A 27,721-nucleotide genomic window follows, 5' to 3' on the forward strand; every position below is an offset into this window, starting at 1 on the left:
AATGAATGGAGAAGTTACCCTAGAGCACTTCAAATATGACTGAAATTGTGAGAAATCACACCACTTTGGGAATAAAACATTCCACATCCTGTGAAAAAAATGAAATAATCTATATTAGTGCTCAGAACCCCCCAAAGCAAGCCATATAATCTCATCTAAACTAGATGATTGATCTGAGGGTCTAATTCTAGCTTGATGGACTGGAAGGCTCAGAGGGAATCTAAACACTATCTCATGCCCAATCATAAATGCTAAAACATCACAACCCCAAGATGCAGGGATCTGGACTTGTTCTGCATCCGTTCTGGATCCAGAAGGCTCGGTTCTGGTGAGTGATTCACACACGCACACACCCCTACCAGAGCTCAGAGGTTCGTACAAACGATTCGTGAAATCCATGGTCCGACGTTTCAGAAAGTGAATGCCACAGCAGGATTCTAGACAGACTGAACCCCCTAGGACATCCTGGGGCTTAACACAGACTTCAGACATTCAGCAAGATGCAGGTTGACCTAAAAATGCACTCCCGAGAACACTTTGAAGATAGAAAGCCTCCAATTCCTGCATATTCTATCATATGTATTTTAATTTATCAGTATTTTCCTTTAAAGTTTCTGCCTTTGATATTATGATTAGAAAAGAGCTTCCCTTTCATGTACATTCACGAAAATTTTATTCCAGTATTTTATACTATCGTTTAAAATGTTTTAACATTTTTCAAAAACCAAGATTCGTTTTTAGATTATGTGAAATAAGAATTTAATCTTTATCCCCAAATAGTTAACTAATTAAGATTAACTTATGTGATATTCCAGAGTTGTAAAAATCAGAAAAGGTCCTGAACAGTATTAACAGAAATATAATGCTAGCTACATGTGTAATTGAAAATTGGACTGTAGTCACACTTAAAAAGTAAAAAGAAGTGAAATTAATTTTAATAATGAAATATACCTAATATATTCAAAATATTATCATTTCCATGCGTAATCAACATCAACCAGGACCTCAGTAAGTGCAAGTCTCAATTAACTGTGATGGTTTAAAGTATTTGGCTTTTTTATATATAAAATAAAACACAAGAAAATAAAATTTTAGCAGAGATTTATTCATGGAAGGAAAGAAAGAAAGGGGGAAGAAGGGAAGAACTAAATCAGGAACCCATCTTCGAATACTCATATTCATCCTAATCTTACCCACCCAGATTTATGTGTGTCTACACGCTATTCAGAATGGTGATCCTTAATCAAAGATCATGAATCTTGAAAAACAGCCTATTAATTTCACCCTACTTCACAATTTTTTAAAGTTTCTTAACAGCAAGAGCTAAAAACAGAAAAGTTTCTGATTGCCCCTTGGTTAAAGAGAACATTAAACTAACCAGGAGTTTTCATTCCCCACGTGTGCCAGTCCATCAGGGATGTGCTCTAACTAGCTTAGCTCATTTGAGAGTCTAGCTGTTGGGTGTTACACTAGGGAGTCTAGCTGTTGGGTGTCTATACTAGGTACCCTGGGTACAGCAGGCAACAACCTGTTTATTTCCAAGTATCTTCCCGTGGACAGTTGGGACTACTGGTATAGGAGGAATTTTTCCAGTGGCTCCGGCAGATACAGTTTGTGGATGGTCTGATGACAGGTGCGACCCAAGCACTTCCGGACACACAGGCGGCACAGCTGGGAAAGAGCAGGCGGGCCTGAGGGAGGAATTAAAACGCGCGGTCACAGAGGCGGTGTCAGGAGATGTGCTGGGGCCTGACAGGCCACAGGGACCTCCTGGCTCTAGCTGCCCATGCGGCGGTGCTGGCTGGGTCCCCACTCACACTCGGCAGGGACCTCCATTCTCGCAAGGATCCCAGCTCAGCAGAGGATCTGGAGAAAGGATCCAACTCACTTAGACCCCATTATACCCTGAACCTCAGTCTCATGGGGGCTCATGGAGTCACCGTGCCCAACCAAGGCTTTGAGTCCCGAAGGAGAGAACTAAACAGTGTCCAAAATATGGGTGAATAGGCTGACTGAGCATTTGGCTGGGATCCGTGTCACACAGGGGCATTTGTAATAATGCCCCGTTATTTCCTTACCTGACGGTATCAATAAAGATGGATGCAAGTAGACGCATGTGATTACTGGACTAGACAAAGTTTTCCTTTTCAAGAAAATCCTATGGGCACAGCGTCTAGCACCCAATGAGAAACGGTGACTACACAGGCAAATAAGTAGCTGCATGACACGTCGATTGATATTGCCAAGGAGCACCCACGTGACAGAACGCTACCTGGAGGAGCAGACCATCGCCCTTCCTTAAAACCTTGGGAAGCGAGAATGCAAAGTGTCTCTCCTGTCACACAACTGAGTGACCTCTGACATAGCTGCTGTTCATCCTTCTAGAGCAAGCAGCTGTATTTATGAAGACAGAGACAGAGGAACTTGTTTAGAAGAAATATGAATCCTGGACCTGGAAACATTTTTGATGCAAGCAAACAGGAAACGTGACAACTGCTATAAGCCGTATTCTCGGCTAATAGTTGTTAAGTGTCCCATATTTCCAAACTGGGAGCTGGTAAGGAAGGTCCTAATTCTTCCAGTAGAGGTTCAAATCAAAGAACAATCATTAATGACACAGACTACTGGAAATAATCTAGACCCATCTTACTCAAAGTGACCTCAGACTGGCAGCATCAGCTTCACCTGAGAGCCTGGTGGCCGTGCAGCGTCTGGGACCCCACCCCAGAGCTCCTGAATCAGAATCTGCATTTTAAGGAGACCCCCAGGTGATTCATATGCACATTGAAGCTTAAGAAGCACTTGTCTGGAGAGTATTCCTAAAACTATTGAACCAAGCATCCCACCTGGAAGGCATACAAGACATGGGGGCATTTTCACAAAATGGAACTGGTGAGTGAAATTAAACTCTTCCTCATTAGAAGCTGTTTCAGAAGATTCAGGATTGGGGCATCAAAACATTAAGAGTGCACATTGGGGCTTCCCTGGTGGCGCAGTGGTTGAGAGTCCACCTGCCGATGCAGGGGACGCGGGTTCGTGCCCCGGTCCGGGAGGATCCCACATGCCGCGGAGCGGCTGGGCCCGTGAGCCATGGCCACTGAGCCTGCGCGTCCGGAGCCTGTGCTCCGCAACGGGAAGGTCCACAACAGTGAGAGGCCCGCGTACCGCAAAAAGACAACAAAATAAAACAAAACAAAACAAAAAAAGAGTGCACATTGGAAACTTATGGTTACCAAAGGGGAAGAAAGGGAGGGATAAATTAGGACTGGGGGGTTAACAGATACACACTACTATATATAAAATAGATAAACTACAAGGACCTACTATATATAGCACAGGGACCTACACTCAATATTTTGTAATAAACTATAAGGGAAAAGAATCTGGAAAAGGATATATATACACACACACATAATACTTATATATACATACACACACATATATATAGCTGAATCACTGTGCTGTATACCTGCAACACATTATAAATCAAGTATACTCCAATAATAAAAAAAGAGAGTGCAAGTTGGAATCCTATTCCTTGGTTAGCATCCTAGACCTACTTTTTAGTAGCCGTGTAACCTTCTGAAAGCCCATCTCTTCATGCCCCTCATTTCCCGCTTGCAGCTGGGATAGCACCAGTTACTATAAAGTTCTCATGGCTTTAAAGTTTTGAGAATTCAGTGAGATGAATCTATGTTTCAGACCTAGCTCAGCGTCTGACACGTGGAAAGCTGAATAATTATTATTACTTTAATAGTCTCCCGAGCATACAAACGCTCAGAAGAGGCTCAGATAGTGTTCTCTTTCTGTAGGGACACAGCACGGTTCTCTTTAGAATCTGGGATATGAAGCCTTGTAGACGCCACCTTCCCTCCTCTAGCGTCTAGAGATGCTTTAGCCCATGTGGACATGGGCGTGGGGCAATGCAGAGCGCAAACCTACCTACTCCCTGAGCTGGAGAACAGGCAAACAACCTCACCGCTTAGTCCAGTGTCTGAAAGACACACTCTGTGTCCACCCGACCATCTCTACTCAAGTATTTTTCATTTTCCCTGAACTGCCTCCAAAAATTACAAAGCAGAGTTTTGGTCTGCTCAATCACGTGCTTATGCCAGGATAGATAAGACAGCCCAGCCCTTTCACCAAAGTTCTCTGATTATTTTCTTGTTAACGCAAACACAAAGCAACATACCAGTGGTATGTAAATGTCCCTTTGTTATAAGTGAATACGCCCAGCAGACAAAAATCCCATCTCTGAGATGCTAGGACTTGCCCCCTCCCACGTGCCACTCCCAATTAAAAAGACGCAAAGGAAAGGGTAAGAGAGTCTAGAGGGGAGACTGGAAGGAGAGAGGGCGAATGTGCCTGTGGAAGAGAAGCGGACGCCCAGCCCTTCCTTACCTTCCCGGAGCAGAAGCGCCTGCTGCACGCCGCTTTTCGGAGCTGCCAGATCAAGTGCACTCTTGCCCTGAGCGTTTTTGCACTTGAGGCTAGCCCCGTAGTCTATCAGCAGGTGGATGATTTCCACACTGTTCTGCTTCGCAGCGGCATGGAGGGGGGTGTCCAGCCACTGGCCGTGGTCAACATTGGCTCCTTAACAAAGCAGATGACCACAAGTCAACACCCAGGGTTAATGGAGAAACACTACGAGCCTGAGATGCGCTAGCCATCGATAAAGACATCTTAAACGTCATGACATATGTGACACATCTTTGAAAATATATGACTGAAGCTCAGACCCCCAGCAATGCCTACTGTTTCCAAACACTCTGATGAGAAAAGTATCGAATAAAGATATTTTTAGTTATTTTAAATGCTTCACTTGCCTTCCCACAGGAACTGTGTGACAGAGAAAATTAAATCTTTGCAGCTCCTTTTACATAGTTATTTTGTTTTTTGGCAAAGGACACAGCTAGGTTTACTGGGTATTTACATTATTCTGGGCTCGAAAAAAAAGTTTTCTGAATTACTATAGGGAGTGGTAAATGATAGGAGATAAAAAAAGACAAAAAAAATCTTAGAGACAAAAATTCTTATTTAAAGTTTCTTAATACAATCTCGACCTTTAAGTCAGTGGCTAAGTTTGGGGAATCTTTAACCAAATAATACTTTCAAGACCTTTTACTCTTCCCTGGACTCTCAGTTTCTGTACATGCCTTTGAGAATTAAACAACTAATTTTGCAGGGTTGATCTAAAGTACTCTATGACAAATGTCTGCTGTTTTTACTAGCCAGCATCTTCCTGGTAACCACACCTAGATTTCCCTCTGGGGAACCATCTCTCGTGATTCCCAGCTCATGTGCTTCCAGTGAAGCCCAACAACTGCAGTGTACACTGAAATCTAGGCCTAAGCCAGTCTGTATATTGTATTCCCTTGGCCACCATGATTGGTTCAGAAATGGGCATGTGACTTAAAAAGAGCCAGTGAAATACAATTGGTTGTTTTCCCCTAGGATTTATGGGAAAGAGACTCTTGCTCTCTCTTCAGACCACCAAGGAGAACCATACCAGGTAAATGGAGCCAATATCAAAAGAAGCAGAACTGAGAACTACAGACACTCATCTCTGAAGTTGTTTTAACCATTTAGATATCAAATGCTGTCAGAATTTTGTCCAGCCTGACAAGCACTTCGCCTCTGAAGCCATGGAAAACCAACGAGGTTAACTGGTTCTTCTCATGAAAAGACTTCTGGAAGTTACCTAATTCTAGAAGCTTCTTCACACAGTCTAGCCTCTGATAGGTGCAAGCCACATACAGGGGAGTTCCAAGGTGAGGCACTTCCTGGTCAATGTTAACGTTATTTGCCAGCAGAATCTCCATGCACTCTCTATTACCTGGTGGAACACAAGACAAGCTCACTCAAGTAAGGGAAATATTAACGATTCACAGAATTATAAGCTTGCTTATCTGGAATGGGCTTTAGAAACAACCTAGATTTTTTTTTTCAGCAGGAAAAACATGTGGGAGGTGGGGGAAATCTTAGAAACCTCCAAAATAAAAAGATTAGAAAGAAAAGCATGCCCATGTACCACCCCCTGCCCCACTGAGATTCTTCCCTGCAGCCTTGAGGTACCTCCAACCAAACTAAGGGTTCCAAGGAACACGGCTGAAATCACTCTCTATAATAAGTCACCAGATTACAGGCAGAGGTTACAAGACCCAGGGGAATAAATGACTCGTGCTCTTATTACCCTGAAAAGCCAGTGCTCAAATCCAAGGCCCAGCCCTGATCCATCCATCTCCATTACAAATCTCTCCTTCTCTTCCTCGCCCATGCATGTAAGATTGGGTGGATGGTCACGCCATGCACCTCCTTATTTTGGTCAACTTGTAAGACTCCTGTGAGAATTAATAAAAAGCCTCAAGTATAGAATCTATTTAAATGCACTTTCAAGTTTAGTGGCCAACAAGAACTAGATAAGTAAGCGTTCTCCTTGGAGAGTTCACCCAGTGAAGAGACAGACATGATTAATTTGCAGAATATGAATGATTTGTTTGGGAGCAAATGCTTCTGAGGTATTGATGGGAGTTTTATAAAGAGTTGGTTCTTTTTTGAAGGTTGAAATGTTTCCTAAAACAAACAAAATCTTATCATCACTGATTAGCTTAACCAACCTTTTCTTTAGAGATGACACCAAAATAAGCTTCATCTCAGCCTGCTTGATTCATCACAAATTCTGAATTAAGCACAATTATGCATTAAAATCTACAAGTAAGGCTTCCGTGAATTCCAACTACTTTACTATTGTTCACATAAGTAAATTTTATATTATAGCATTAATCTGTCAAAGTATTGACTCAGACTGACCCCTCTTATTCCTAGAGGTTTAAAGCTGTAAGAATCCAGAAATATCTAATCAGGACCTAAAACTGCCTGGTAAATTCAGTGTATCTAATAAACATTTAAAAGCATAATTCCTGGGCTTCCCTGGTGGCGCAGTGGTTGAGAGTCCGCCTGCTGATGCAGGGGACACGGGTTCGTGCCCCGGTCCCGGAAGATCCCACATGCCGCGGAGCAGCTGGGCCCGTGAGCCATGGCCGCTGAGCCTGCGTGTCCGGAGCCTGTGCTCCGCAACGGGAAAGGCCACAACAGTGAGAGGCCCGCGCACCGTAAAAAAAAAAAAAAAAAAAAAAAAAAAAAAGCGTAATTCCTTTTTTTTCTTTTCCAAAAGAAACTGAGCCCAGCTTGAGTTAAATTTAAGTGTTCTCAGGAAGTTTTAAAAAAATGAATATATAAAAGTCAAATGATTGGCACTAATATAATAGTATCTAAAATAATGAATTTGCTATTCATCCTTCCACTCTGTGGACATTGGTCCCTCACATGTTTTTATGATACAGAAAAAAATACGTAGAGACACATGAATTCATCTGTTTATGATAAGCATGTATATACCAGAGGTACATAGATACCAAACACTCCATATATAACCATCCAAGCACTGCAGAATTACTTAATTCAAATCATTACCAACGTTCATCCACTTTTAAGCATTTGGATGGAAATACAGATAATAGATTTTTACTTCAAATCAATATTTTAAAAATTTAAAACACTTTTATACCATTTCCAAAGTAGACTATTTCCCTACAACTTAAAGGACTTACTTGAAGTTTGGGAAATAATCAGCATCAATTATTAATTAATAAATGTTTGGTAAATATGTACAGGACATCGAAACCATAGATACACAGAGATTTGGGGGTTTTGTATCATTTATAGTAATCCACTGCAAAAAAAAAAAAAATTACCAAGTGACATGTTTAACAACCTGGGACAAAACTTTCACTATTGCCTTTTGAAATAAAGACTTTAATTCTCATTATACCAGCGAAGATCACTGTTCTACAGTGTTCTAACTTCTCCACGGTATTTCTATTTTTTTAATTAAAAAAAATTTTTTTTCTGTTTTGGCCGTGCTATGCAGCTTGTAGGATCTCAGTTCCCCGACCAGGGATTGAACCCGGGCCATAGCAGTGAAAGCACCGAATCCTAACCACCAGACCACCAGGGAACTCTCTCCACTGTATTTCTGATCTCAATATAAGAGAATAACTCCACCGCTGGGTAACACAGAAAATGTTGCTCTTTGGGTGTGACCTTTGACAAATGGCGTTGGCCTTTCAATGGCTCTTCTTGTTCATGTCTAGTCTATGTATACAGTTTTAAAATTCCTTAATTTTACTCTTTTCCATCATTTCAAAAGCAACTGAGAACACAGAAATCTAGAATTCACCTCAAGGTTTCCAATGCCACGGTTTTTACAGTTGCAACTTTTTTTCAATAACTAATGACCTTGAGAGCTATCAGCTCATCTAGAGTATATTGCTTGTTGTGCAGTTACCTTTAATCCTCCATTAGAGACACTATCGGTCTGGGCTTTCAAACACTTTCACCACTTACTTTATGGCGGTGGTTGATGTTTTATGGGCTTTGGGGCATGAACTGTTCTTTTCTAGTAAGAACAGAGACATAAACACAGTACAGCTCATGGAAGTTACCCCTGCACTCCTGACTCCACCAGCTGCCGCCCAAACACCAGCAAGGAGCCTCAAGCAAGGCCTGTCGGGAGACTGAGCCCAGGAAAGAGGACATCTGAGGCAGACAGCCATTCCGTGGTTCTAAGAGCTGTGTCATGCCCCAGGGGTATTTCCTAAAGATTGAGGTATATTCAAGTCACTGCTGTGGGATTTCTAAGCCACAGCTAGTCCACTGGGGAAAAAGATTTGGGCGATCCTTGCAAAGAAAACCCTCTATGACTGATTCATGCAGGTAGGAGGGAGCCCACCAATGTTCTGTGTGCGACGCGATGCCTCGTTTACCTCTCTTCACTGCCTCGTGGATGGGTGAAGCCAGGTGCACCTCAAGCTGGGCCTTGGCTCCAAACTCCAGCAGCACGTTGACACACGCAGCGCTGCCACTGCAGCAAGCATTGAAGAGGGGCGTGGCTCCATGAACTGTCACCCCGTTGACCTAACGATGGGCAAAGAGAGAACCAGAGGGTTTGCTATTTCTTTCTCACCATCTCCAAGTGTGCATTCCTATGTATCTGCCTGGAGAAACTTCCCACGCCAGTGAATGAACGAGGGAAGCCCGCATCCTTACAGTATTGTGGGGTTCTTTTAGGTACCAGTAGCCTATCAACTCTCACCTATAAATAGCAATAGTAGCAGAAATGAGGCCAAATGGGACAGTTTTTAAGATGTACTCAGGGGTATTCTAGAGCTTCCTAGCAGCCTCCTAGCTGTGAGGAGTGGTCCTGTATGGTGGATCAGAACATGGTCTCTGGAACAATTAGCTTGCGTTCAAATCCCAGCTCTCTCTCCTTTACGTGCTCAGAGATCTGGTTGGGATACTAACTTTCTGTGCCTGGGTTTCCTTATCTGTAAAATGAGGATCATAAAAGAAGCGACCTCAGGAGGTTATTGGGCGGATGAGGTGAGTTACTATATGGTAAACACCTAGAACGTTGCCTGGTGCCCAGTAAGCGTTCAAGAGACATTTGCAGGGGCTTCCCTGGTGGCGCAGTGGTTGAGAGTCCACCTGCCGATGCAGGGGACACGGCTTCGTGCCCCGGTCCGGGAAGATCCCACATGCCGCAGAGCGGCTGGGCCCGTGAGCCATGGCTGCTGCGGCTGCGCGTCCGGAGCCTGTGCTCCGCAACGGGAGAGGCCACAACAGTGAGAGGCCCACGTACCGCAAAAAAAAAAAAAAAAAAAAAAAGAGAGACATTTGCAACAATTATCTCCATGATCTCCATTTTCCATTCATATGGAGCCGACTCCCCGTGCCAATCATGAACAAACATGTCAGGAGCAAAAAGTATTGGAGAAACCATCTAGCCACAAATTTCCTTTCTGGTCCAGTACCATCCACAGAAACTGCATATGCCAGAAGGGTAAGCCAAAGAGATCATGACCAGGCGAAATACACAAAGAAAATAGTCATCAACATGGTGTCTCTAACCACCCTCAGTGCCTTCTAGGGATCTGAGGGGCAGGGGAGAACCAGCACAGCTGGGAGGCATCTTTGAGTATTAGCACCAGATTGAAAAGAACATCCTGGAACCAAGGCATTCTGGTGGGGAGGCTCTGGCAGGACATGTAGGACAACGAAGGTTTGATGTCAAGCCATTCTGCCTCAACAACTAAGGACATACGCTTGTGATCACCAGGATACTAAATTTTCTTGTTTCAGAAACAAGATCTTTCTCCACAATGCCAGGATAGCCCCCATTCAACTGGAAAGTTAAAGATGAGATGCTAAGATGGCAGAGACGGACAGGGACAAATATGTGTAAATTCATAAACTCTAAGGATTTCTAGGAGGTTGTGATTAATTAGATGGGGAGATGGAAGAAACAGGATGATTCCAGGCTTGGGGCTGGGGAAACCTGGAATATGTTTCACCTGGTCTCTGAGGCTGGGAATCCAAGAGAGGAGCCGCTCCCAGAGGGAAGAACACGATAAGCAGTTTCAGATGCACTGAGTTCGAAGCACCCACGGGACTGCCAATTTTGAGGAATTTTCTACTGATTGATCAACTTTCTTCTATTCCTTCTCTCACTCTGATTTGAATGTTAAATAGTATAATATTTAGTGACTGTTCCCTCATAAGATTGCCAAAGACAAGGGACTACGTCATACTCTCTGTCCCCCACAGAACCTCCCAGAGGCTCCTCTATTTCCCACCTGTGCTACACATAGAAACCCAACTTCCATATAAAATGCAAAGAAAAATCTTCGTTAGGCACTTAAAAACATTATAGCTCGTGAAACAAAGAATACAAGGACTGAGTTCAAAAACGAAAGTAATGGGCTTCTCTGGTGGCGCAGTGGTTGGAAGTCCGCCTGCCGATGCACGGGACACGGGTTCGTGCCCCAGTCCGGGAAGATCCCACATGCCGCGGAGCGGCTGGGCCCGTAAGCCATGGCCGCTGAGCCTGCACGTCCGGAGCCTGCGCGTCCGGAGCCTGTGCTCCGCAACGGGAGAGGCCGCGACAGTGAGAGGCCCGCGCACCGCGATGAAGAGTGGCCCCCGCTTGCCACAACTAGAGAAAGCCCTTGCACAGAAACGAAGACCCAACACGACCAAAAATAAATAAATAAAAAATAAAAATAAAGGAATTCCCTTAAAAAAAATTTTAAAAAACGAAAGTAACATCACAACAATATCTGGTGACTAAATAAAAGTCCTTGAGATTTTCAAAAGTATTAATTTCAGAATTCTATGCTGATATCTGTACGACATACAGCAGCTCAGTCACTCCTTGAAAAGGAGAGAATTTAAAAATAAGATAAAGTTCATTGCGTAGTGTTTTTCCAATGTATTATTTATTACAAGCTCATTTAGTTTGATAATTTTGCTCAACAAAAATCGTTGTGGGTGTAGCGTGTTGAATTAAGAGTGGTTTTTGATTGCTGTTCTTTTATATTTTTTTTCATAGTTTTTAAAATTTAATTAAATTTTTTTGGCCGCGTTGCACGGCATGCAGGATCTTCCCCGCCCAGGGATGGAACCCATGCCCCCTTCAGTGGAAGCGCCGAGTCTTAACCACTGGTCCACCAGGGAAGTCCCCTGTTCTTTTTTTTTTTTTTTTTGCGGTACGTGGGCCTCTCACTGCTGTGGCCTCTCCCGCCGCGGAGCACAGGCTCCGGACGCGCAGGCCCAGCGGCCATGGCCCACGGGCCCAGCCGCTCCGCGGCATGCGGGATCCTCCCAGACCGGGGCACGAACCCGCGTCCCCTGCATCGGCAGGCGGACTCTCAACCACTGCACCACCAGGGAAGCCCCCCCTGTTGTTCTTTTTAAATGTGTTCTTCTAAATGTTTTAAAATAAATTTTCCCAGATCAGTGTTCAAATTACTTTAGCTCAAGCTGTTTTTTTTCAAGTTAGTATCACAGTTCTGAACGAATTCCGTAAATTACCTTATCTGAACGTTGGCACGGGGACATAGAGGCTGAAGAGAGGGGTAACCAGCAGTGTCTTCCCGACCATCCAAGAATATGGGCGCCGATGGGGCCAGGCCTGCGCACCCCACCGCGGGAAAGGGTTCTGGAAGGTGATGTGTCTTTACACGTTAGCGGTTGCACCTGGGCAGCCAGACCCGCGGGCGGGGATGGTACTCACGTGGGCGCCGTTCTCCAATAGGGCCTTAGCGCAGGCCACGTGGCCTCCCAGGCACGCCTCATGGAGAGAAGAGACCCGGTTAATTGTTACCAGGTTCACGTTGACGCCCTACAATTTGGAGAGAAGTAGATTAAAGGCTGCATCAGCAATAAGAGTAAATGGCAAAGTTGTCGGACGTGTTTGTGAAGTGTTCGTAGCCTGCGGGCACCACCTAGAGAGGAGTAGAGGCCATGACTAGGGGAAATCCAAACACAGCTGGGAGCCTCGGCTTCACTGATTCAGCAAAAGCTCATTCGGTATCCTGGGCCAGGCCATGTGCCAGCACCTGGGGCTTCAAAGCTTATGACATGGGTCTCTCTCCTCTAAGAGCTTAGTGGGGAGACAGAAATGGTGGCGGGAAGTGGGGTGGGGTACGGTGGGGAGGAACCCAGCCAGAATACTGCCATACTGGAAGCATGTTCACATTTTAATTGGGGACATAGGGTATCCTTGAATCTGCCTTGGGGAGTAAGAGAAAACTTTGCAAATGAGCTAGTATTTAGCTACGGCTTGAAGCATAAAAAATTTCAAACTAGGCCGCATAGCACAGGGAGATCAGCTCGGTGCTTTGTGACCACCTAGAGGGGTGGGATAGGGAGGGTGGGAGGAGGGAGACGCAAGAGGGAGGAGATGTGGGGATATATGTATATGTATAGCTGATTCACTTTGTTATACAGCAGAAACTAACACACCATTGTAAAGCAATTATACTCCAATAAAGATGTTAAAAAAAAAACTAGGAAGGCAAAAAAAAGGCATTCCCTTAGGAGGGAACAGGATATGCAAATGTGGGACGCGGAGGAGGGCGAGGCAGGGCACGGAGGTGGATAGTTGCCAAATCTCTGGATCAGAAAGAGCCCACACGTGACAGAGGAGGAAGAAAAAAGGGGAAGTGGGGGGAGGGGGAAGATGAAAGGGGACGGTAGGCTAGAGACAGATCGTGAAAGGCCTTGGTTTCCGAACGGGGGTGGAGGTGGGGTGCATGTGTTATAGGGAATGAGGCGCCTTTCGAGTCTGTTAGTCCGTAGAAGGTCTGGAGCTAATACATAGGACGTTTTCGGAAAGGCACACTGGTAGCACCAAGGAGGGCTGCTCGGAGAGGTAGGGATGTGACACTGGAGGAAGGAGCGTCATGAAGACATGGCGATGAGTCAGGCACAGGCTGATATAGGTGTGAACAGCAGTGGGTACGGGGAGCAGGTGACAGAGTCCAGGGTTGGGGGTGTTAGAAGTGGATGTGGCACAGAAGGATGACGCCCAGGCTCAAGAGTAGAAAGTAAAGGGCTTCCCTGGTGGCGCAGTAACCTGGGAGTCCGCCTGCCAATGCAGGGGACGCGGGTTCGTGCCCCAGTCCGGGAAGATCCCACATGCCGCGGAGCGGCTGGGACCGTGAGCCATGGCCGCTGAGCCTGCGCGTCCGGAGCCTGCGCTCCGCGGCGGGAGAGACCACAACAGTGACAGGCCCGCGTACCGCAAAAAAAGAGTAGAAAGTAAAATAGATGATGCTCCTAGGGTTCCTGTGCCTGAGTAGCCGTGATGCTGACTGCCAGACCTCCACTGCCTGCCGAGCTCTCCGCAGGAGCAGAGTCTGGAGCCGGGGGCTTCCCCTAACGCTCCTCTCCTTCCCCAGATCCGAGCGTCTCCGCCCAGTCCTGGCACACTTGCCCTCCCCATCGTGCCGTGCTCCACTTTCCTCGCCTTGGAGTCCATTTGACAGATGCCAGGCTCAGCCTAGCTGCCGGCCAACTTCATGCCCTGACTCTACTTTGCCCTTACCGCTTGCCCCCATGATCACCACTTTCTATCTGTGAAAGGATTTAGGTTCTGCCAGGACCCAGCCGAGTTCTGCTTTTGATTCTCTGCCTCGTAACTACCTGCTGAAACGCTCCAAAACCTAGTGCAAGACCCTGGACCCCAAACCCCAACCTAAGTTCCCAACCCCTCCCACCAGACCTCCATGGTGCTGGCCGCATCCCTCCTGTGGCCAGCAGCTGGGACTACCCACTATTGCCAGTCCCATCGTCATCTTAGGGCCTGTTTGTGCCTCCTTGGTCCTGTCCATGTTTATATCCTGAATATGACGTCATTACTCCAGAGCCGTGCTGTATATTTACAATTGGATATCTAATACAAGGAGGTTTCTTTTCCTCTTCCCATTTATAATTTCATTTTAAGAAAATAAAGAAAAAATAAGAGCATTTTAAAAAATAGTCCACAAGGAATTCCCTGGCGGTCCAGTGGTTCGGACTTGGCGCTTTCACTGCCGAGGGCCCGGGGTTCAATCCCTGGTCCGGGAACTAAGATCCTGCAAGCCCGGCGGCGTGGCCCCAAAAAAAAAGTCCACAAGGTGGCAGCAGTGTGCTAAAGAAAAACATTGACCCGATGCAAACTCTCAAGAATCCCTGAAACTGTACAAATGTAATGTGGGACAGGCCTGAAAGCTCAGCTAGAGTGACTCACTGTCATTGCGGGTGAGAACATGGGGGAGCAGAGAGTTCAAATTATTAAGATTTGAGGTTCCCCTGCTGTCGGTGACAGCCAGTGTGATCGGCAGAAGCTCCTGACCCTTGGTTTAATGTTTTGCTCACAGCACACCACACTGTCTACACGTAAAATAGAGTAGAAAATAAAGGAGAATAATCCATTTTTTACCAGTGTGTAAGGGTAAAAAAGTGGGGAGGTACTAAGAAAAGGCTGAAGAATTCTCCATGAAGAATGCTCTTTACACGTTGAAGGACACTATAGAAACCAACATGCTTACAAAATACAGTTAAAAATAAAGAAGTGCTAAAAGCAATGTGATATCCTGGACTGGATCCTGGAAGAGAAAAAGGACCCTAGTGGGAAGACTGGTGTCGTCTCAGTAGTCTGTAGTTTAGTTAATGGTGTTGTACCAATGTTAATTTCTTATTTTTGACTAAAGTACCATGGTTATGTATGATATTAACACGAGGGGAAGTTGGGTGAAGAGTATGCTGGAACTCTGTGTATTATCTTTGCAACTCTTCTTTAAAAGTATTCTAAAATTAAAAATTTTAAATACTAATAAAAGTATTGAGGTCGGGGGCCAAGAAGAAGGAGCTGAAAGCAAGACTTTTCACTGTGTACCTTTTTCTATCATTTTAATTTGGAAACTATGTGAATATGTCACATATTAAAAATAATCAAATCAAATAACAGTTTAAGTGCTTCAAGACAGAGGAGGAGGAGGTCGGAGGAGGAGGGAAATAGATGAGGGAGATTAAGAGGTACAAACTTTCGGTTGCAAAACAAATGAGTCACGGGCATGAAATATACAGTGTGGGGAAGATAGTCAATAACTATGTAATCTCTTTGGTGACAGATAGTAACTAGACCTATCATGGTGATTATTTGGAAATGTATAGAAATATCGAATCACTATGTTGTATAACAGGAACTAACATAGTGTTGTAGGTCAATTATACTTCAAAAGCAAACTCATAGAAAAGGAGATCAGATTTGTGGTTACCAGAGGTCGGGTGGGGGCAGTGGGGAGAAGGAATTGGATGGAGGGAGTCAAAAGGTACAAACTTCCAGTAGAAGATACTAGGGATGTAACACAGCATGATACAGCATGATAGATATAATTAACACAGCTGTATGTTATATTATGAAAGTTAAGAGAGTAAATCCTGAAAGTTCTAATCACAAGGAAAAACCTTTTTTCTATTTCTTTACTGTTAAATCTATACGAGACAATGGATGGTCACTATATTGTGATAATCCTTCCATGATGTATGTAAGTCAAATCATTACGCTGTATACCTTAAACTTATACAGTGCCGTAGGCCAATTATATCTCAATAAAACTGGACGGACAAAAATCAAACCAAATAAAATTTTAATTGCTTACAAATAAATAAGCAAGTGATAAAATCAAGTGCAAAGTCCATTTGATTATTACTGGCAGTACTGTTTTCCTTTTGCCTCCACTTTTTTAAGAAGTAACACAACTCATAAAGGAGAAAGAAAGAAAAGGCCCACACATACACACGCAGAGAGAAAAAGAGCAGTGTGTCCAGCTGTTTAAATTTCAAATAAGGAAGCCAGGTTGGGTGGTAGCTAGGCTGTGGAAAAAAGATCTAATGACTTACCTCCTCTGTACACACACAGACTCTAAAACAAAGTAAATGCACTGTGTACACTTTCATTCATCTCACAAATATTTACTAGGCCTCTAGTCATTATTCATGGTGCTAGGGATACAGTCATCAGTAAAAATAAATTAGCTTTAATAACTAAGACTTGAAGAAATCTTCCCAAAGGAGTAAGATTTACCCATTTGTCAACCTATTTCAATGTTTGCTTTTGAAACAGTGGATCACCAGGGTAGGCAGCCTCTAAGATGGTTCCCAGGGATCAAGATGGGTCCTGACTCCTGGTATTGGCTCACTGGTGTAATCCCCTCCCCTTGGACATGGGCGGGATTTACTGACTCCCGTCTAATTAATAGAATACGGCAGAAGCAATCAGATGTCACTTTGGAGACAGGTTATGTACTGAGACTTCCTTCTTAGGCCCTTTCTCATGCTGTCTGTGGAGGAAGCCAGCTACCATCTTGTGACACAGCCCTATGGAGAGGCCCAGGCATCAAGGCACTGAAAATGGCCAACAACCTCATGAGTGAGATTAGAAGCAGATCCTTCCCCTGCTCAAGCTGTAAGATGACTGCAGCCCTGGCTGATACTTTGAAGCCTGCAAGAGACTCGGAGCCAGAACCACCCAGCTAAGCTGCTCCTTGGCCTACAGAAACCATGAGACTCTAAGTGTTTGTTGTCTTCAGCCACTGTGTTTCAAGGTAATTTGTTACAGAGCAATAGCTGACTTATGCAACTTCAGGGCTGCTGTTACTAAGGCACACTGGGAGAGAGCAAGGTGAGTTAGTGCAACACAGGTTTGAGGGCATCCCCCATCAGCCTCATAGGGAAACTTTTTATGAAGCAAAGGGAAACTTAGAAGGGGAAGGTTGGAATTGGGCAGAAAACCAGCCAGCTCCCCAAGGAGGGAGAGGCAGGAGGAACAAATACCTGGGAGAGGATGCATCCATGTAGAATGGCTGTGCTGGGAACCAGATGGGGCCAGCAAGACCCCTGCTGCAGTCAAAGCTGATCAAGAATGATGCTTGGTTATAGCACAAGCACCAAGGATCAAGTCTCTCGTTTACTCACCTGTGCAATTAAAGTTTTCAGGGCCAGTAGGCGCCCCTGAGCTGCCGCTTCATGAAGTGGAGACCGATCGGCCCAGCAATCTGAAACACACATCAAGCTCAGAGTCAAGGTCAGGAGTCTTCTTCCTCCAGCTTGTTCATGTGCCCGCCCACTGTGAGAGAAGGTCTGGCGGAAGGGGAGGGGAGCCGGCACCACGCATCAGGTTCTCCGGTCTGCCACTCGCAGGGTGACCAGCCACTGAGGATACAGTCCATGGGCGTGGAGAGGGAGCACAGACCATCTCTCTGGCTTTAGGGGGCAGTTTTCATAAGGAATACATTTCATTCAAATAAATACTGCCCAGTGATTGACTCCGATAACTCTGAATAGGCAAAATGAAGGGCAAAGCTGGTCCATGAACTTCCCCACTTTCTTCTTTCCCCTGCCTCTCCCCCTTCACCCCTACCCTAAGACATCCTATATGCCAGGAAGGAGACCCTAAGGGCTCAGGGAAAATGGTTTTGTTCGAAACTCCCTAGATAATTCTTTGATTTTGGTAATGAAGCCGGTCTGTTATCATAATGCAGAATGTTGTTTTTCAGATGACATAATCCTCCAAGAGTTTTTGGTGGGCAGTTAGAATGTGATGGCTAAGCACTGGGCCAGTCCTGCCTCAACCACTATCTCTGCCAAAATGGGCAAGTTACTAAAATCATTTGAACCTCAATTTCTTGATCTGTAAAGTGGGGGAATCGTGATCTAGTATTTAGCAGGTTCTTTGGTCTCTAAGTAGGCCAATAAAGTACATCCATGATGTTAGGTGCTCAAGAAAAGTTATGATTAATAAGTACACGTGGTAGGGTAGTGCTCTAAGGAACAGCCTTAGAACTGCCTTACAAATGTATATTTCTTGTTAATTGCTTGTCAGGAAACAAGACTAACAAGCTTAAGTGTGCATTTGAGAAGTAAGCTTCTATTAAACATGCCAAAGGGCAAACATTTGTTTTGGAAGAAAACCTACACTGGTTTGCAAAATTGGGGCATTCTTCAAAGTATAACTGTGCTCTTCATACATTGACGAGCACGTCATACAGTTTGGGTTTAACACAAAAGGCCCATCTTGTCACCTTTTTCTAGGTGATTTGGATGGTGCTAAGAATTCAGGTTTTCCCGTACCTACAACCTTGACAAAAACAATCCCAACAAATACGGAATTATGTGAACTTGAAGTAGTGTGTCCTCATGGAGACACTGAAATTTTCCAGTGGATGAGAGCCAGGGCTCTAAACATTTCCATAAAAGCTCTTCTTACATTGAAACTCAATTTTTATCTTCTCTAACCCTCTGGGTTTTGAAAAGGGAGAAAGCTAGAATGAATTCTACAGGGTTGGATTGAAATTGGAACAATTAGAACAACTGGTATGAAAATGTGATTTTCAATATATGTGTGTATATGGAAAGATGGTGCCTACAGAAATATCTATGGGCTGAAGGTGGGATCTGGTGACCCATCTGGTTCTCTCTCTACAGATATATCTATATATCTCTACCTATAGACAGATATATAGATATATCTAGATAGACAGAATAGCACTGTATACTGAGAAAACCTAAACCAATGCTGCTTGGAGAAATGGCTGACTCCGAGGCTGAAATGCCAGGACAAATGTAAGATGGGCCACAAACATCTTGCCAGAAAGTAAGGAAGTGATCAATGAACGATGGGAAATGTCAAAAAGTACAGAAGCTGCCTTGAAGGGGCTTCCACTGGCCAAATACAGGACGATTTGAGCATGAAAATAAATCATGATTATACCCTAGCAAATAAAACAGGAATCTATAAGGCCTCACTGATACAAATGAATATATAAACAGGGAGAAGAGAAAGCTCTTCCTCATAGTAGAACACCAACTTCAGACACGTAGGAGAAATAATAGAATCGGCCTCAAATTATCTCCCCACAAAATAATTACATAGTTATCAAGGGAACAGGGGTAATTGTACAGTGGAACGAAATGGTAGGCACCACCTTACCCCGGGGATCAAAATTAACCTCAGAAGCGATGGAACCAATTGACACAGTGTGCCGTCTGTTGGAACACAATGAGCCACATCACATACTACCGGAGGGAACGCGGTGAAAAGAACACAGCGTTGCTGGGAATATTCCTGCTCAAAATGTATAGCCTGAATCTAATCGTGAGGACACCTCAAACCAACTCAAACTGAGGGATGTTCTCAAAACTAATTGGTCTGTAACCAGATTGAAGGAGGCTGATGAGACACAACATCTAAAGGCAACGTGTGCCCGGACTGGATCCTTTTGCTATCAAGGATGTTAACTGGACAGTTGGATAGACAGGAATGGAGTCTGGGCAAAGAGAAGTGGGAATTCTTTGTACCACTTTAGTTCCAAAATAAAAAGTGTGTGTATCTGTCTATATCTAACTGTATCTGTCCATCTATTAATCTATCAATCAATCTATCTAATCACTGGTGAAATGCATACTCCTGATATGTAGAATACTTTTTCTAGTAAGAAAAACAGACAATTTTAACCTGAAAATATATTGCGTTTGTACGTCCACTTGTTCCTGAGTCAGTTAAAAGCTGATGAGTGGAGGATTTTTCAACCTCTTTGGACACTGATCATTTGCATAAGTTAGGAATAATGAGATAACGTACGCACAGAATCCTCAGTAGTCAGCCTTGGTTTTCTTCGACCACATCTCCATCCCATTCAATATGAAGTGTGCGCCAGACGCGTCGCCCTCTCGCCTCATCAGGCTTGGAGAGGGACAAGCACCGAGTTTGGAAGGACGGTCTTCCCCCATGGATGGCAACTCAGCGCCCTGACCAACCTAAGAAGCAAGCCCACAGCTGTGGCTTTGCTATTCTTTTGTTCTAACAATAGCCAGCCAACTGAGTCACCTGAAGGTACTCTAAGTATTTGCTTCACACCAGGATTTAAATGGCAACTTGCTATTATTAACTTAGAACAGCAACATGAAATGGCTTTATTTCTAAAACTTGCCTCCAAGCGGGCCGCGGTGTCCCCTTTCCTGCTGGGAAGCAGGCACCTTAACCACGATTTCATCCTGTTTCTAGTAACTTTCTGTTACCCCTCAGCCCCCTAAGACCCACGCCATCCGTACACACGGCCTGGACAGATCTCTCAAACATCACGCTGATGAAGGCGGCCCTGCACAGAAGAGGATGTGCCAGATGACTCCCTTTCCATAAAGTACAAAAGGGCCAGACTCACTTCGGGCGTTAGGAGTCAAAAGTACCATGAGAAGGGGCAGGGACTGACTGGAGGTGGGTGGGGTGAGGGTCATGCTGATAACAGGCGGTTTCTTGTTCTTGGGAGCTGGCACTCCATGGTGAAAACTCACCCAGCTGTCCGCTTTGGGGTTTGTGCACTTATCTGTATTTATGGCATACTTCAAGAAAGACATTTCAAGGCCACCAGTCTACTGGTCAGTCCGCTTTAAAACTGTCATCTCCACTCCTCTGCCCACTCTCAGGGCAGGGGATGGCCCCCTCTCCGCCCGAGGAAGGGCAGCATGTTCTCAGTTCCTTCTTGAGGTGCCAACAGCCCCTCTGGTGCCGTGGGGGTGGGGAGAAGCGAGAGGGATGGGGAGATGTCTCCCTAGCAGCCTGGAAGAGGGGACCAGTCCTGTGCACTCGGCCTCAACTGCACGTCTCACACCCAGTGCCTTTCCTACGCACTGGCACTTGGCCACCTCTCCTAGTGTCCCCCATCAGTGCAGCATCGTCTGATACCCCCAACTCCCACCCCAGGCTTCCGAGGTGGACGCAAGCGTGCAGGCCATCTTCTGATCCAGGGAGGAAGAGGGAAGGGTGGGTGGTCCTGGGCTTCTATTTCCTCGCCACTGTTTTCCAGCTCTCTTTCTCCCTATTTGAGGAGTCACTTTGAGAACGCACCCCGTTCTGGTTTTAAGAACTACTGGTTTTTCTATCCTGCCCATCCTCCTGGTAGATTGACTTGTTGGGGGGGTGCCTTCCTACATCCCCCTTATCTCTGTAATTAACATGAAATAAATCAATTGGATTGCCTTAAATGTGGAAGTCATTTCGGTTTCCCAACTGGAAATAAAGCCACTCTCCTGGAAGTCACCTTTCCGGTCACTCTGTTTCCCAGCACTTGCTTCAAAGGACCTTGAAGGGTTTTCACACAAAACGCTTTTCCAGAAACTCTGCCACGGTGAGCTCTTCTGTTTTTCTATTCTGATTCCCAACACACAGCCTCTTGCTCTTATCATTCTTGTTTTGCAAATTGGAGCTAATTGCGAGAAACTGAGGATAAAAGTTATTTGGCGGCTAGGGAGTTTTTCCATTCCTTTCAGGAAATATGTATCTAAGATCTCCAAATAAATGAATGCTGAAGTAGCAATCAATCCTTCGCTTCTAAGGCAGTCTATTTTCAGTTATTTGGCACGCTGCCTGTGTCACAGGGCTGCAGGCACATTTTGAAGATTGTTTACTGTACAAATATGTCTACTTGTTCCTGATGAGGTGTATGGAAAATGTTCAAGTACATTTTCATTCCCCCCTTTGACTTTTTCTCAGAATGTGATTTATATCTCTAGTTCTCAGGCTCTCTGAATAACAAATTCATGACAATGTCTAAAACCATAGATTTCAATAACAAAATGGGTTCAGATGGAATATGGGTGTCTGAGCTCCAAGAATTCAAGATAAAAATCAATTATTATTTTTAATTTTTTTTTTTGCAATTTTTACCCTGCCGAATTCCAACAAGTATTTGAGACGACTGGTTTATTTATTTTTTTAACTGCCTGACTGGTTATTATCTCCAGTGCCCGTGAAACAATCTTTATTCGCTTTATTCAAGTTCCAAAATCATATGAAGGAATATCTTCTCCTGTAGCACTTATCAAAAAAATATAGAAAATTCAAATTTGAACCAAAATATAGGCAAGAGCCTAACAGAGTTAATGATATCTTAAGTAAACTAAAGGTAACTGGAAAAAAAACATATTACAAGAAATTTCCCAAGGTATCAAAAGTATTCTAATACAATTGAGTTAAAACGCGTACCCTCTACAACACTCAGCTCTGGCCAGGAGATGAACTACAGTCAATGAACATCTCTTTGTAGTGTGTTAGAAAGAAGCTTCCTTTGAACCCATTAGGAGCAGGAGAGCTGAGCTGAAGATGACAGGTCGGGTGGCAGAGCCCCTGCTGAGTGCTGTGTGTCCCAACTTGGGAAAGCCAGCAGGCACCTGTGATATATAACCACTCAGAGGATGGGGGGACCAAGGCTTGAGGAGACAAGCACCAACACTGAACAAGGAGAGGTGGAGGACCGGGCAGGAATGGACCAAAGGAGGGAAAAAAACTGCTGACATGGGAAGGATAGAGAAAAGGAGTCAGGATGGTGAGTCAGGCAGAGGCATGGCCATCAAATCAAGGTCAGTCCTTTGAATTTAGAAAAACAAGGACAACTGATTTTAGGCAAAACACTTAGAATAGAACACATTTTTTTTTTTTTTTTTTTTTGGTATGCGGGCCCCCCACTGTTGTGGCCTCTCCCGTTGCGGAGCACAGGCTCCGGACGCGCAGGCTCAGTGGCCATGGCTCACGGGCCCAGCCGCTCCGCGGCATGTGGGATCTTCCCGGACCGGGGCACGAACCCGTGTCCCCTGCATCGGCAGGCGGACTCTCAACCACTGCGCCACCAGGGAAGCAAAGAACTCATTTTTTTAAAGGGTACAGTAACTCCACAATCTCTTACCTGCAATTGTAAATCTCCCCCAGTTCTGAAAACCAAGTTGGAAACAAGCTCTTCTGGCAGCAAAACATGGTCAGGACTCAGGTTTAGCAAACTATTATTTTTAATTTGTATTTTCACTTAGTGTGAATATTCATATTTTTCACTATAGAAATATCAAAACGTTTGATTACAGGAGGAAGCTCCAGGTCCTGCTGGGAGTGCCACATCATATACGGTATACACGCTGCATAATGATTCTAGTATCCTCCAGACTCCTGAATCCTAAAACATCTGGCCCAAGGGTTGTCAATAAGAGATTATCAACCTGCATCTACACTTTATTTTTATCAAGTGTGATGACCAAGTCACTGTACTAAATATAGCTTCAGTTCTGGCCAAATTAGCAAAGGTTGAAAAATCATACCCCACGTCTCTCGGGAGAGAGAGTGCCTGCAGAAATATCTATGGCCTGAAGGCGGGGGCCAGTGATGCATCTGGTGCTCTAGATATAAGAATATCAAGGGCCAATGACAATGTTTCAAACTTTAAAATATATATATATTATTGACAAATTACACAAAGAAGCTGGAAAAAACTAAGTACAGCCAACCAAACATAGCTGAACTCAATTCTGATGAGTTATTTACAAAAGTAATAGTTTAAACCACAAAGAAAGTATCGAATGATGTACTCCAGAATATGAAAAAAAACTTTCCAAAAAATTTTACAGCCAAAAAAAAAAAAAAAGATATTTAATGAGGGATGTGATGCTAGGTGCAGCTTCTAAAAGAAAAGTGCCAGGACCTATGACAGGCTAAACTCTGCCCTGGCTGAGTTTTTTACTACCCCCCCTTGTTTTTTACAACACTGACGATAGTTACAGGAACGGAATATGCTACTGGACTCAAGAAAGTTCTGAGATTTTAGTAAGTCGATTAGCTGACTTACTGATTAAATGTCACACATTTTCCCAACAAACATTTGTCTGACCAACAAGCAGCAAAGGTAATTTCTGGTTTGAGTTGAACACTTAGACAAAATTTTGTTCTTGGTTTTTAAAATGTCTAGCTTTAAATATATATAGTATCTGTTAACAGTGTCAAAAGAAAAATCGCTGTGGGAATCATGTAAAAACCACTGTTTCTGGTGTATTACTGCCTATTTACAGAAAGCCTTATTTACCGAATCTGGATATACTCTCTACTATATACGTGTGTGGGTGTGTCAGTGGTGTGTAGACGTATACGCAGCCATCCTCACACACGTACACATGTATATAGGAAATTAAACTGAGAAATTAACAGGCACTATTCACCCCACTGCTTCTTGTTAGTGATCATTGAAAAACACATTTTTGACTTTAGAACACCATGCCATTTGCAATAGAGCACCATGCCATTTGCAAATTAAATGATTATCCTAGGAGCTTCAACAAGATACTTGAGCTAAAAAATGAGGGCGCTCTATTTATGAGAATTGCATTATGGCTCCAGGTTTTGACTCTTATAAAACTTGCTTACGAGTACTTCCTTAAGGACCACAAGGGCAGAAATAATGCACACGAGCACCAGGAGAAAACGTTTTGAACACACTCTTGCTGATGCTGACTGTCGGACTTTACTAATTTAAGCCATGAGGATGATGTATCTATGAGAACGTTAAAACTGTGATGGAAACGTCTAGAAAGCCCCTGCCCCTATTTACAAATTAAATTAGAAAACAGCTTTTCAGATTATGCTTAACTTGAAATTAAGGTTACTTTAAGTCTTTTTCAAAAACCAAGTCAAAGCGACATACCTCCCTGAAACGTGTGACAAATGTAATCCCCAAAAGAAACCTCTTTCCACACTCCGAGCCTTCTGCCACTTCCCGAAACTTCGAGATTCTTCTCATTTTCCCCTGTTAATTGAAGCATTCTGATGCTCTGTCTTTGGAGGTCTTAACTCTTCGGATAAGACTGCTGTTCCCTAGTGTCCTTAAAGTTGTCTGGTGTATTGGAATCACATAACAGAAGTCTATTTTGAAAGAGAATCCAGGGTGCAAGGTGAAATGGATACTAGATAAAGAATGAGGTAACCCTGGAACCCCTGCGAACACTAAAAATACACAGGGAAATTTGGAACTCTGTTTATGAATAAATACTCCTCTATCCAGTGGCAGTCCCAGCAGTAACCAAGATATCTGATTCATTTACTTTCGTAGCCTCTCCCTACAATTAACGTGAATCATTTCTTGAAAGAAATGGAGACTGAATTCTACAAAGCAGGAGACTTTAAAACGTTTGGACCAAAGGTTGGCATTTCATATTACAATAACCTTTGTTTGCTGTGCTTTGCATGGTGCTGGGCATAAATGGATTCAGTGAAGGGTTTTTTCCTGACAGTGACAAGTGGCTAAGCAATTCGAATTGCAAATGACAGCACACACACACACACACACACACACACACACACAAATACATATATATATAGCATATATATTGCTGCTTTAAATCAAATTTACTGGTCATTCCATTTCCTGGGGAAAACAGTTTTGTTAGAATGCACTGCTAACATTTGATTACAAATATTCAAGAAGATAATCCTATAAAGTAATTCTTTTGTTAGCAGAAATGAGTTTTCCCAAAATACTCTTAGAAAGCCACTAGTCTATTCACTTCTTAAATAATAACTGCTAATGAAACTACTAATTTGCAGAAAAGAAAGCTGAAAATCCTTCACAAATTGGTGCGGTCAACACCATTTGCTACTTTAAATAATAATTTTTTAAAACTACCCACTCAAAGCCAAAGTTTAAATAAAATCTGCCTTCTAGAAATATTATTCATATGAATTATCTAGGAGGTTTCTTTTAAAGTATTGGGAACAAATTCATGTATTTTTACCTGAAATTTCACCATAGATCTCTTCTGCTATCCTAGCCGCTTCTTTTCTATTTCCTTTGACGATATAGAAATGGGTTAGGAGCGCCAAGAACACTTTAATTAAAAGCTTGAAGAAAAAAAAAGTAGCAAACATTGTAATAAAAATGTTTTTAAAGCCAAAGGAAACAGGACCGTCCTCCATTTTGGTTCACACTCTGTATAGGTTCTTGGGACTGCAAAATTTCACTGAGTTATAATCGGTATCATATGACATCTATTTTAAACCTTCTAGCTCTCCGTGTTCCTGTTACAGAGAACTGAGTTTGTAGATTCTAAGCTAACTCTGATTTGGCGACTGCATGCACTGACATTCATGGCAATGTTAAATGAACTAAAGAAACTTCCTTCAAACCAGAAACACCCAATAGTTCTGGACCTACATTCCTCAGTGTTGTTTAACAAACAGGATTCAGGTCCAAAACCTTTCTACTCCTAAATCCCAGTTTTTGCTACATTATGTTGGAAGGCAGGATTGGAAAGATAGAACAAACGTTTCAGATCCCATGGGGACGAAGCAAGTTATTTGAAGCTCATGGAAAGAAGTACTAATACATTCTATGCTCTTGGTGGGAAGTACCAGCCCCTGGAACGTTTCATTTCCTCTGCATTCTGAGGTTTACGGGAGATAAAGCCCAAATCTAAAATATGACCCGTTAAGAAAGATGATTTACTCTAAGGCAGTATTTAATAAAAGGCCCAGCTTGATGTTTTTCTTTTGGCTGCACCACACGGCATGTGGGATCTTAGTTCTCCAACCAGGGATTGAACCCGTGCCCCCTGCAGTGGAAGTGTGGAGTCTTGACCACTGGACCGCCAGGGAAGCCCCTAAAAGGCCCAGCTTGGAGGCCTCTCCAGACTGGAAGCATTAGACCACTGCCTGTAATAGTTTCATCCATGACAAAGTCCTCCGGCAGCATTCCTGGTCTTTTGCTTCCCATTGTAGGTGTCAGTAAAGGTGGTGCCTCGTTCTGGAAAATGTGGGCTATAGTCGATCATGGAGGGCTTGCAATGAAATGGATGAAGATGATCTAGGTTCTGGGTGAAGTACCCAAAGATTCTGTGAATCAGTACCTTCCCTCGCTGGACAATATTCTCTTGTAACCCTGATTCTTTGACATGCATCAGCTGGCCAATACCGGTAAAATTGATTTATGTGTAATTTTCCTCACCTGGGAAGGAATAGATGAGGAAACTCTAGGTCTCCTGTTTCATTCTTGGCTATATTAGATTTTCTAAATTTCTACAACCTATTGGAAAAAACAAGCCCAAACAAAATTATAGGAGACAACTAAATCAATCTTATTTAATAAATGCTTCATGCAAAAATACGGGAGTTTCTCCTAGCACTCAGGCAAAATAGAATGACTCCCTATGTAAGAACCGCCTCCCTGTACTCTGTGAAAAGGGTAAGGCATGAGAATCAGCCTTGAGTCACAATATACAACATACCCATTTCTGTGTATCACCACGCCATCACGAGCTTGTGCGGTTTCCATTCTCAAGGACGTATATTATATAAGGTTACTTTACCAAGCTTAGATTACCTGGTAGCGTGCCAGTGTATGAAAATACATCAACACAAGTATTTCAGTTCTTTTCATGTCTCTTTCTCCAATTGTTCTGTAAGAAGGTGATCATTTACTCACGTCAGCCCAGTGGTGTATCTAGAATTACATAACACCATTCAATCTTGTTT

The 27,721-nt window shown here is 43.7% G+C and overlaps 1 protein-coding gene across 2 annotated transcripts; it reads right to left on the reverse strand.

Moving 5' to 3' along the window:
* Positions 1–1,084: 1,084 nt before the first annotated feature.
* ASB11 (ankyrin repeat and SOCS box containing 11) lies at positions 1,085–27,714 on the reverse strand. Of its 2 annotated transcripts, none has more exons than XM_004269662.3 (7): positions 25,987–27,714; positions 17,362–17,441; positions 12,134–12,241; positions 8,826–8,976; positions 5,702–5,836; positions 4,402–4,593; positions 1,085–1,691 (listed from the first exon to the last, which is right to left on the reverse strand). In XM_004269662.3, the coding sequence occupies exons 1-7, from the start codon at positions 26,165–26,167 to the stop codon at positions 1,567–1,569; spliced, it is 972 nt and encodes a 323-aa protein (XP_004269710.1). In that variant the 5' UTR covers positions 26,168–27,714; the 3' UTR covers positions 1,085–1,566. The 2 variants fall into 2 exon arrangements, with proteins under 2 accessions (XP_004269710.1, XP_004269712.1); XM_004269664.4 differs by lacking the exon at positions 25,987–27,714 and adding an exon at positions 24,900–25,950.
* Between the last annotated feature and the right edge of the window lie 7 nt (positions 27,715–27,721).

The sequence above is a fragment of the Orcinus orca genome, chromosome X (assembly GCF_937001465.1).
Source record: "Orcinus orca chromosome X, mOrcOrc1.1, whole genome shotgun sequence".
In the NCBI taxonomy this organism is placed as follows: Eukaryota; Metazoa; Chordata; class Mammalia; order Artiodactyla; family Delphinidae; genus Orcinus; species Orcinus orca.

Excerpts from the sequence above, each read along its gene's own strand:
- ASB11 (XM_004269662.3), bottom strand. The coding sequence starts at position 26,167 with ATGGAGGACGGTCCTGTTTCCTTTGGCTTTAAAAACATTTTTATTACA. Across the intron at positions 17,442-25,986 it reads GATCTATGGTGAAATTTCAG|ATTGCTGGGCCGATCGGTCT; the intron begins GTAAAAATACAT and ends TGTGTGTTTCAG. Across the intron at positions 4,594-5,701 it reads GAAGAAGCTTCTAGAATTAG|GAGCCAATGTTGACCACGGC; the intron begins GTAACTTCCAGA and ends TGCTTTGTTAAG.